This window comes from Miniopterus natalensis, chromosome 15 (genome assembly GCF_054644295.1).
Source record: "Miniopterus natalensis isolate mMinNat1 chromosome 15, mMinNat1.hap1, whole genome shotgun sequence".
NCBI classification, from domain to species: Eukaryota; Metazoa; Chordata; class Mammalia; order Chiroptera; family Miniopteridae; genus Miniopterus; species Miniopterus natalensis.
In genome coordinates, this window is record NC_142095.1 from 51,305,963 (window position 1) to 51,317,977 (window position 12,015).

At 42.5% G+C, this 12,015-nt stretch overlaps 1 protein-coding gene across 6 annotated transcripts in view; it reads right to left on the minus strand.

Moving 5' to 3' along the window:
• The window catches only part of FOXP1 (forkhead box P1), a 538,679-nt gene that overhangs the window by 82,316 nt on the left and 444,348 nt on the right, over positions 1-12,015 (minus strand). For all 6 annotated transcript variants that reach the window (XM_087825127.1, XM_087825126.1, XM_087825122.1 and 3 more), the window contains 2 exons: positions 5,631-5,768; positions 4,518-4,607 (listed from right to left, as the gene is read on the minus strand). In XM_087825127.1, coding sequence (XP_087681253.1) covers positions 4,518-4,607; positions 5,631-5,768 — 228 coding nt within the window. The remainder of the gene's footprint in view (positions 1-4,517; positions 4,608-5,630; positions 5,769-12,015) is intronic.

Genomic DNA, 12,015 nt, shown 5'->3' on the forward strand with positions numbered 1-12,015 from the left:
GGGGAAATTATCTCATATCCTTAATCTGCGAGGAATCAGACCGAGGTGGAGGTCTCCGCCACATCACGGCTAACAGTTCGGAAGGGAAAATTAACCCTTCCCAAACTGCAGTCCCGAAAAAGATTACTTGGGGAAAGAACAAGATCCATTTTCCCAACTCTAAAGTATTACTCAAAGTATCGGGGAGTCTCTGCAACTAAAAGGACTACACAGCCCACGAGAGCTTCTGATGATTCCACTTTACAAACAACTGCATTCACTTAACCTAAGGCATGACCTTGATCCGAAACACCCATGAAGTGTGTGTGGATCAGGACCTTCTAGATGCCGAGTTCAAAGGAAAAGGAAGGTGGCGGCTTCCTTTCCATCTCCACGTGGTTTATCTTACAGTAAAAAACCACCATTCTCATATTAGCAACCAATTTCAGACTCACTACCATGCCACTGAGAAAGTTAATTGAGTTTCACTCCAAAAAACAAATTCTATATCACTAACAACAAAAATTTAAATAAATTTAAATGAAAAGCCAGTGTTTTCATTTTAAGAACAGCATGCTCAAAATGATCCAATTGTTTTCACCCCTTCCCAAGTTATCACATTAATATGAAACCCAATGATAGTTATATTCACGTTAAAATGATTTCCCACTCCTTCAACAGATATTAATTCATGGTGTTTTTTTAAAAAAAAAAGAGGGGGGAGGAAGACAAAAACCAACACTGATACATTGAAAGACCGGGGCTCTAGCTCCTCTTGAAGAAAGGAACGGGGTGCTGGAGTTTAGGGAGGGTGTTTCCTGTCTTACTGTAAATGAAATGTTTAAAAATTCTGTATTTATATAAAATGACTGATGGCTTTTCTGTTGTCACTGTAGCCATCCCGAGGAAAGCTCATGAAAGCTGTCCACATTTGAGAAGCCAGGATATAAAAGTATACAAGGCCCATTGTCCAAAGAAAGAATTTAAAAGCAACACTGGTTGCCAAACTGCTCCCCACCCAGTTACCAAACACAGGATACGAGCCCATTTGTTTACTTCTCACAATTGAATGCACACAAAAAAGGTCTCCGTGCAGTCCCCTCGACAGGTCAGTAGTCAGTGTTAAAATGCTCAAAAGCCCTGATAAACCGTGCATTTCGGATCCCCTCCCTGGAGCTGCAGTCAAAGGTCTGTTTTCCTTTCCTCGGCTCCGCCCTACTGCCTAACATAAACTGTCATAACTGCCTGGGACAAAAGGCCCTTTTAAAACAATCAACTTGGCCTACCTCACCCACACAGGATGGGAACTTTGTTTGTGGCTTGACTATTAATTCTGCCTTCTATTATCCACACCCATTCTGTGAGCAGTGGCTTAAATAGCCAGCAGTGTGGGCCTGCAGAGTATCCATCTATCTCCTAAGGAAGGCCTTAGGCCTAACTCAGTGTGGACTACCTTTCTCAAGGAAACACCTTTGAGGTAACCAGGAAAAAAAGCGAGTAAAGGTTCACTGTTCTGGCCAAGCGACTTACAGCAAAGGTAATCAAAACAGGAAGGGGGGAGGGGAAGAGGGCCTGACAATTCAAAATTATGAGCCACTAATGACTGGGGATTCAGTAAATTAATATACTTGTTCCATCTGTCAACATCCAAGTTCAAACCTTGTTCAAGTCATAACCACCAGTCCACATCATGAAATTGATACCATGTGACTCAATTTCATTGTAGCGCAGAGGACACCACCTGCATGCTAATTTCAGGAGACCACCTCAGGGAACCACGGATCTCTCAGTCACTGATACAACAGGTCCTGGCCAAATCCCCCGGCTCTGCGGACATATCCTGGAGCTCGAGACCTGCCCGTGGGCCCGCCTACCCCCAGGATGTCCAGGCAACACACCTCCTGTGCCACCTTTGCCTTCTAAACAGAGGACAAGGCGTGGCCCCTGCAAGCCTACCGTCCTGGAGACGCTGAACGGAACGCCTCACCCCTTGCTCGGAAACCACGTGCTCCCTCCCCGCACTCAGACACCAAGACACCAGCAGCACCTCTGCAGGCCAAGGCGTCCCTCCGACAGCAGCCGCCTGGGAGAGTTAACTGTTATCCTTCTGACTTCTCTCCCTGCCCTCGGGTAGCATCTGAACTTCCACGGCCCCCAGCACGCAGACCAACATTCCAAACCACGCCTCGCGGACCCAGCAAGAGGTTAATCAGAAGCGGCAACAGAGAGGAAAGCTCAGTCCCTGGTAACTGATAAGAATGACAGTGGCAGCCCTTTTTTGTTTGTCTTCAAATATAGAGTTAAAGATCTTTAAAAAACTAAATTTTGATGCCTTTGAAAAGAAAGAAGCACAAAATAACAACAGGGGGTTATTGCCTGCGAGCCACGGGGGAGAAACTCCATAATTCTTATGCTCCCTTTTGAAGGCTGTTAGAAATCTGATTCAAAAAAGCAACAGCAGAAGGGGAAACCTCTTGAGGCTGTAACCATTTCCTGTGATCATGCATAATGTGCTTCAAAAGTGGGTTTTTACCAATTCTGTTGATCAATTGCACCTCCTTCATAGCCCTTCTTTTCTCTGCTGTGTTTACATCTGATGTGACTCAATGACAAGCACTGTCTGAGGCTGTGAAACAGGCCTGTCATGTTGATTTATGGGCGCATCAAACCACAACTTGTCCAAACTGAAGCTCGCAGTTCATTAATTAGAGAGTTGTGACTTTGAAGTCAGCTTTCAGACTGTGGTTTTTAACATTTGGCTTAATTTATATGCTCTTGAATGTGGATCTCTAAGGAAAAAACTGAAATTCCCTTCTTGTCTTTGAACTTCTTTTGACCGCACAATAATCATTTCTTTGTCCAGAGTGATGCCTGCAATCCCAGAGTCATTAACGCGCATTGAACTGCCACTGATGAGTAAGCCCTACTGAATTAGAAAAACAGCCAGCAAAACAAAGCTGGGAGCCTTCCGCACAGTGATATCGCACAATTACATGCCTGCCCTCCCTGTGCCATTTCCATTTTAATTACTGTTAGTCCTTTAGATTTACATTTTAGACACTTTTTAATCTGTTCCCTTTTCTATTATAGCAGCACCCGGTAGCACGCCACTGTACACAGATGTGTCAGCATTTTCATTAAAGCACCTCCTCCGCTGCACCCCAAAACTGCCCCTACTCTACAGGGGTTTATAGCCAGGCTGCTAAAGAGGACTCCAGGGTGAAAACTTGACAGGGCACGGAAAATGCACCAAATGTGTGTTAAGGGAGGAACCCACAAAGGGAGAAGGGCTGGGTCATTCCCACTGTGCAAATTAGTGCTTCCCGGCCTCCACACTCTGGTGAAGGGCAGGAGTGTGGAGAGTCACCTGGGAAGACTGCTTCCCGAACCAGGGAAAGTGGACACCTGCTTGGGGCCAGGGAAGAAATGTGTGTTAAATTGGACTGTGAGCTATTTATCCAACTATAAATTATGTCATTCCAAGGAGAAAACACTTAAATGAAAAGAATTTCAGTCCCTGTACAAATACGAGGAAGTGAGTTACATTGGGTAGCTCTGGAATAGGTAGGAAGATGTCATGATAATGCACAAACACAAAGATACTCCCCACAAATGACTGGGCCTCACGCACCTGGGGCCGTACAGGTGAGGTGAACCCCCCAAGCCTTACCATTCAGTGGAGCTAATACCGTCCCCTAACTTGGTGGGGTGCCACATGCAGTAACTCTGTGTACGTCCAAAACACTGTGCACACAGAAGCTGCTGTGATACCCTAGTGCCTGTTAGGGAAACGCATTTAATCCAAGCTGCAGGCTTCTCTAATCTTAACTTGTGCCATCGCAGACTTGCCTTTAGTACTTCGATGTGTACGACTTGCGTGAAAAGTTAAAGCGGGGTTGTGGGTGTCTAATCTCGCTCTGACTCCCTTCCTTTGTTTTTTTGCTAATCCTGACCCAAGGATATTTTTTCCATTGATTTTTTTTTTTTTTTAGAGAGAGTGGAAGGGGAGTGGGAGAGAGAGAGAAACATAAATGTGAGATACACACTGACTGGATGCCTCCTGCACGCACCCGACTGGGGGTCGAACCTGCAGCCCAGGCACGCGCCCTTGACTGCCAGTGCATGCCACAGACAGCACCAGCCAGGGCTTGCCCTTTCTGTCTGTCCAAGCTCACCACACACCCAAGCTCTCTGAGCTGGAAAAAATAATTGAGTGTGCATCCAAATCAAATTTTACTGAAAGCGCTTCACTTGCCCCAGGAACACCTTGCAAAGGAGCCCTGAAGCTTCTACGCAGGATCCCCCTTCCCAGTGCCTACTCGAGGTACACTTGCAGCGGTTATAATGTCCCTGTCAGCAAACAAACGGAACCCAGAAAAACCTGTGCGAAAACAGGACCATAACTCTCGGTCTGAAAGCTGAGAACCAATAGAGTCAGCTCAGTTGTGCAATCATTTAAAAGATGAATGACAGTTTAATAGCCACTAGATAGTCCTCTGGGATCTGTGGTTTGAAAGTAAAATATGTATTGTCGGTACCTCTTTAGGCTGTTTTCCAGCATGTTGTTGTTGTAAAAGTTGAAGCTGCAACTGCTCCTGTTGTTTTTTATAAAACTCTTGAAGCTGCTGCTACAAAGAAAAGAGAGGAGGGTAAGTCAGAGGGTAACGCCAGTCCACTGTCCCTCTCGGTGCCATACACAAACTGTGATTTGAAAAATAGCATCCTTTTATCTGTAATGGCCTGACCTTTAGATTGAAACTCAATAATAAATTTCAGCGCACACTGACTATTCTTGGCATTATTGTTTGAAAAGTAATCCCCCAAATGAACTGATGAAAAACATACCATTTTCTACACAAACTAATTAAAATAAGGCAAGGGATGACCTTTGATTGCACAACAAAGGCAAAATGCCCTTGCTGAGAGTCTGGTGAATCTCTCCGGCGAAACAGGCACACGCTTTCTAAATGACAGGGCTGGGCCGAGCTGAGGCTGTCCGGCGCGTGCATCAACAGCGTGGGCAGCCAGCCTTCTCTGCGCCGTCCCCACCCCTCACCCTGCAACACCGATCACTACAGTACTGAATCTCATCTTTTGCACTCAGGTGTCCATGAAGTCTGAAGGTTAGGTCTCCATGGTACAACGGCAGCCAGAAACTCATTTCGGCATCAGCACAGGTGAGAGAAACAAAGTCAACTGTGTGCCTTACAATCAGCCAACCCCAAAATGGTTCTTTGTGCTTCAAAGGAAAACTCTGTAAGCTTCTGAGCTGAAACAGGGACTGCAAGAACTGTCCCATTAAACCTGCTCCCAACACGCTCCCCGCTCTGCTTTGATTCACACCATTTAGGAGCCTCTGGGCTTACCGAATAAAAGAATGTAAAGCCACATAAGCCTAAAAGATCTTATTTCTACCAAGTCCAATTACAGCCCTAATCTCAGTCCATCGGGTGCTCTCCAGGCCCAAGCCCTTGTGGCGTCGGCAGGGTCTGCCTTCACGTGGACGCAGCGGGTTCTCGGGGCCCAGTCCCTGCTGCCCGCCCTCTGCCCTCTGCCCGATCTAGCGGGAGGAGCGCGGCCGCCCGGAGGGGGCGGCCTGACTGCAGTGGGGCCGGGTGTGCAGGACACCGAGCAGGAGGAGGGGCGGTTACCTGCTGGAGCATGAGAGCCTGCTGCTGCTGCAGGAGGACCTGGAGCTGCTGGGGGCTCAGCACTTGCTGCTGGAGGATCTGCTGCATCTGCTGGGGAGTGATAACTTGAGGTGTCATCATAGCCACTGACACGGGCACCTGCAATGTTAACACAGGATGAGCGGGAGCCAGGAAACGGCGTGCACACGGCACTCGGCCGCGCCAGGTCCACGGCTGTGGCCAGCCTGCCTCCAGAGCTGACCCATTTCCCACGCACAATGTACTTATTCGGGGGGATGCGGCGAAGATCCTACTGCATCTACTATGAAGTTTATTTTAAGTAAAAAAGAAACATAAAAAGGAAAGAAAACCCTGTAGCACTGACAGGTGTCCCAGGCAGTCTTACAGACAGACGAGGACTCAAGCCTGGAGTTTGGTGAGACCGATCCCAATTTCTTATTAAGAATGAGTTTTCCGTCACAGTGAAGTTAACACAAACACATTTCGTTTTAGAGAAGGCAAAGGGGAGCCAGCACCTCCACAGCTGGAGCTCACATGTCCGCTTCCTCTGCGGATCTCGATTTTAAGGACGGTCAGGAATGCTTCGCCTTGTGGATAACGGAACCTCAGACACACCTTCTGAACTTAAACACAGACCTTCCCACGACGTCTTTTACCCTTTCTTATTCACCCAGCACACAGATGTCTCAATTCTTTCAGACTCTGCGTGATACCAGTGAAGCTGCTTCCCATGACATTTCAGTGACAAACAGCTTCAGTGATGAACTTGATAGCATTTCATATTTGCAACTGTTAACACGTTTCTGCACGGGCATCTCTGCAAGGAACCTGCACACAGGATCTGAAAGGATGGCGTCTTGTTCAGATAAAACACTGACACTAAAATGACAGGCTGTCTTGGCCAAGGTTACACAAATTGTATTCAAGCGGATACCTAATGACAATGCTATGAATTCTGCAAGCTTTCGAGAATGTAATTTAGCTATTCAAAATAATCACTGCACTTGTGTCTAATTTGCAGACTACATGAGAACCATTTTGTCAGTCCCCGTAATATAAGACGACTGTTTCATGAAAAATCGCCCCCCACCAAATAAAAAAGATAAGAGGGAAAAAAAACAAAAAAGGAAAGACAAAACCCGTATGTATTCTAACAGTAATATTTAAGCATCTTACTTTTCTTTGGTTTCTAATCAAACATGTGACAGCAAGAAGCAGTAAAGGATATACTTTGTTAGAACGGATCTGCTGTCATCTCATGTATTACAATAAAAGGTAATAGCATGTTTTGCACTTTGCCTGTGCGCCACTTTAAAAAAACCTGGCAGACAATAGCTGATCAGAAGATAAAAGAATTTAAAAATCTTTCAGGGGAGCAGTAAGCAAAAGCGAAATGCAATATTAATTTTATGTAACGTAATGTCTTAATATGCAGTTTATCTTGACTTTTTCACATGATTTGTCCTGTCATTTGCATAGCAAGCTCTCGTTCCTAATTTCACAGTCATTATGCACTGATGTCCCGATTTCTCAGCATCACTAATTTTGATGAACTAAAAATGGTTCCTGAAGGTCAGATTCATGTACAGCGAACACCCTTCGCTGTTGTCGCATGCGTGTTTGTGTGTGAGGATGTTTACGCGCAAGTTTTTCATTGTTTGGAAAACACTACCCAGAACATTTGAAAAATTTCATTAACCCAACTCTGGAAGGTCATCAGCGAATTCTTCCTATTGCAGTGGGCTTTCAAGTGTGGATGTATATACATTGTAATTTAAAACAGATGGGAATGTCTGAATATTTTTACACGCAAAAAGGGACAGAGGTATATGAATAGATAAATTATCCTTTTAAAGACACTTGGAAGCACAAAATATCACAATGGTTCACGGTGGACTTCCACTCAATCTAATCCAGGGCAAACACCAAGAAGACACTATCAGAATACCTAACCATCTAGAAATTAATTCCAGTTGCTCTACTTTGTCTCCACAGAGAAACAAACATTTTGAATTTTCAATATGTATTTGGGTGCCAATCACTATCTGGAGCTGTAAAGCTAACATATCACAATAGAAGTTTACTTTTCCTTGAGAGTTGCATCATCACACAGGGAGGCTTGATTAAGCAAACAAAAGAGCCATGTTTAAGGTTTCTTTTTTCCTCTGTGTTTCTTGGATGATGTACAATGTAAATATTCTTGAGCCAAATTTCTGATGGTGATGAACAGGAAAACGAACAGGAATAGGGTGGTGTAGATCCAAACCGGCGATGAACACAAATTAACAGTGTTAGAACAGAAGTCGTCACAGACACAACATCGTGGTCACAATTTTTAAAAAGACTATGGAAAGCCTATGCTAGACAGGGGTACAAGAAAACTTTGGGGGGCTAATGGAAATGCCCTCTATCTTGATTGCGATGGTAGTCACAGGTTGTATAAAATTACCCCAAAATTTTCCAACTGTGCAGGTAAAAAGAAAGCATTTTATAGGATGTAAATTATACTTCGATAAAATCAATTTAAAAAGTTAAAATAGGGCTGACATATAGATAATTTTTAAACCTTTACGTACAGCCAATAGTTTCAATCTCCTTTTCCCATATTTATTTATTCTATTTTTGTAGTCGTGTTACAGAACAAAAATGAACTTGGGTCTCTCCCTTTTTCCCTCTGCACATTCCGATGGAGGTGCTGATGAGTTTTAAAATGCTTAAAGCAGCGGGCACAGCCAAAGGAAAGAAAGAGGCAAGAACCTGAGTGATCCTCCTCCTACCTGGGGACCGGTCTCCGAATAATCGGAAGTGGCTCTTACATCCTGATGGCCTTAACTTTGCTTTTACTATCTGAAACCACATTTTACAGCAGTTAGCTCTGAGCCTCCAAAGTGGACTTGAGCTTAATTTATAAATGTGTTAAAGCTGAGATTTCCTTCCCCAAAGTTTCTGCTCCAATATGTCATGAAAATAGGTTATGGAAAGCATCAGCAAACGTACCCAAATGGACAGAAAGCATTATGGGGTAGGGAGGGGGGCACAGTTTAAGGGTTTAAATAGTTAAAAATTATAGCCTACATATCCACTCCCTTAACTCCCAATGTCCAAGTTTTTCATGTAGCCAGTCCCCACTAATACTAGGAATCAAAGGGCATGCAGTACCAGCGAGAGGCTATTAGAGCCCACACTTTATTGCCCATTACTACTGAGGTCATTAGCAGCAAGAGTGATTGTACCGGTCTTAACCTATTGATCACTGTAACTACTATCATTTAATCCTGTGTTGAATGTCTGGAAAGCGGCTAAAGGCACACAAGAGAGAGTGCTTTAGCATTGAGAAATATGGCCAAAGCTTAGAAATTACACTTTGATTCATAAAATCTAGCCAGTGGTTTAAATCAATAGTATTTAAAACAGTCATGTGAGTTTTTAACTACAGTGTTCTAATATTTATGGGCCCCTCTTTGAGAGTATTCAGTCAAAACTAAAACTTTTTGCCCCTGATTCTATGCCATTTTCCCTTGCCCTCCTTGAGAAAACCGCCCCCCATTAATTTCTGACTTTTTTTTTGTGCTACAGGGCTCATGCCTTAACTGGGAGTTCAAACTATTTCTTGATTTCTTTCTCAAATGACAATTTAAATATAATGAAAAAAGATTATATCTGCGATATTGTAACTGTTTGAGTATCTAGAAATGAGCATGTTTTCTGAGTTAACAATGAATCATAGAAGGCAATTTATGAAGACCTAGAATGATTCTGTCTAGCTGCCTTCAGGGATCAGAAATGCAAATTAAACTTGTGGCAGACATTTAAAGAATGCTAGCATACAAAACTGAATTTAAAACACACAAGCGCACACACACACACACACACTACATGATACTGTTGACTGGTACCAACTGGGTGTGGTGGACCCCAGGTGTGCACAAACCTGTCCGAGTGGCAGAAACACAGCTGAGCTTGGGACGTTGGACGCTGCTAGTATGGGCCTCTTGCCACCTTAATACCAGCAACTGGCAAAATGTTGTTAGCACTAGCAAATGCTGTTAAAAGCCCATACACTGCTGTGTAAATTTTGCCGGATGCAGTTCTCTTTTACTTCAAAATGAGTTCATATCATCTGAATGCTACAAGACTATTAAAATGACATGTATTACTATTTTCTTTTATTCCTGAGGGGCATGGTATGTGCTGGGAAAGGGAAAAAATCTTGAAAGCTAACAAATAAAAACACCCATAGAAACAACACTTATTTTTAATCTAGGAGACAATTGGAGGAATTGGGTGGGAGGGGAGAAGACACAATATAATTACTGAAAATAACATGTTATCATTTTTTCACTTTCTCTTTAGTTTACACTCATGTATCTACAAGGAAATACTGCCCAGTACACACACATACATTTGTACATCAGCTTCTTCCATAATTGCTATGTGTACAAATAATAAAAATGAGAAGATAAAACATTTTAAATACCGTTTTATTCCAATTAATCTGGACTAATCATTTAGAAGCTACTTTTAATCTCTGGTCTTTCCCCGCACATACGTCCCAGGACACTGGAGTCCCACACAGGCCTCGGCTGTGTCTGTATAAAGCTGACCAGGTTAGGCAGTGTTACCTGGTTCATCAAATAACAAGAGCAAAGTGAATTAAATTGGAAGGCTCCAGAACATCAAAACAAAACCAAAGAAAATGGCTCCACTAAAAAAAAAAAAAAAAAAAAACAAGAAAAAGAAAAAGAAGAAAGAACTATGTCAAATTTTACAGAACCCTATTGAATAGAAGCCTGTGTAGAAGAAACACCACTGCTGCTCCGAGAAAGACAACAGTTTCCATAATTAATAAGGCAATGAATACAACTGATATATTGGCAAACAGAAAAGTTAGGAAGCTTCATCCATCGCTCATGGTATCTAGAAAGCGCGCACACGCACACGGACGCGCGCACACACACACACACACACACACACGGGCACCGTGCTAGGGAGCTGTATCACAGAGCAAAGAAAATACATTTCTGACATAATATTTCAGTCTTAAAAAAATAAAAAAGCCTACTATTCATGTGGGAAGTATAATTCTGTTTCATTATAGAATTCTGCTTTTTGTATAACTCTTTTAGGCTCAGCTATTTTGCCACAATACTGTAAGAAGCACGAAGGCAGGTAATGGTTGTTATATTAATGCAAAATCGTCTAAGCAGCGAGTCATTAGCATAGCTGTTCTCTCTGTAACAATACAACCACCTATTAAAATTTTAGAAAAAAGGCCTCTTTAAAATGCAATTAGCATTTCATTTTTTACCATGTTGTTTATTACATTCTATCAAGAAAAGCTATCTTTCTTTCAGGAAGGATTGTATGGTGAGACTTGCCTGCCAATCAGGAGTTATTTCAGGTTATCAACCCTAATAAGCAAAGCTCTTCCAGATCTTCTTTTGTCTTTAAATTTTAAAGAGGAGCAGAAATTCCTGTTTGTTTACAGCAGAGGAATTAGTGGAACCTCAACTGCTGTCCTCTAGCATCCCCCCCACACACAAGGTTACTAAGTGCCAGCAGAATTGTTTTGGCTCCAATAAATATTAGCTTCATTTGCATAAAAATGTAAAGTTTACATAAATTATACCACTTCTTCCATTAGCAGTTGTTAAATACAGGAAACAAAGGAAGCTAACACATGAAAATAATCATCCAATAAGTACTGATGTTTTCAGCCTAGTAACTATTATTATTATTATTATTAAAATCAAGAAAAATGCAGACTTTTTCCTCCCTCAATCTCTTCCTCCTGTAGGAGGGACGGAAAACAATTTAGCGCACTTGAATCAAAGCTGCTATGACATTTTATATTAAAAACAAAAATCATTTCTTAAGTGCTGCAAATCGGAGGGGAGAACCATTCCAAGGTACCTCAGAGAACCACAGAAAAGATTCTTCCATCCACAGATTCTGAGCTCTTGGAGAGAAAACAGGCCCTGGCTAAATAAGTCTCAATCGTATCTGAGACACATACACGGTCAGAATAAAGCCTAACTTGTAGATACAGTTGTAGATCAAAGGATACTATTAAATGCAGAAAAATAAAATGTTTATCTTTTGTCAATAAAAGATTTTTCTAAGACTGAGAATTAAATATAGCTCTGCTTTCTTCATGTTTTAACCAGCATAGAAAATATCATTGGGAGCTTAACTGCAAATACATATATCACACTGCTTCCAAAAAAAGAAACCTTTCACACTAAACAAAAACAAATACATATTACTGAGGTGGAAAGGGCACTATACTTGGGTTGAAACATGTAGGGAGGCCAAAATTAGAGAATTCCAAACCTGGATAAGGCCTTACTTAGGGTGTTGTTTTTTTTTGTTTTTTTTTAGAATT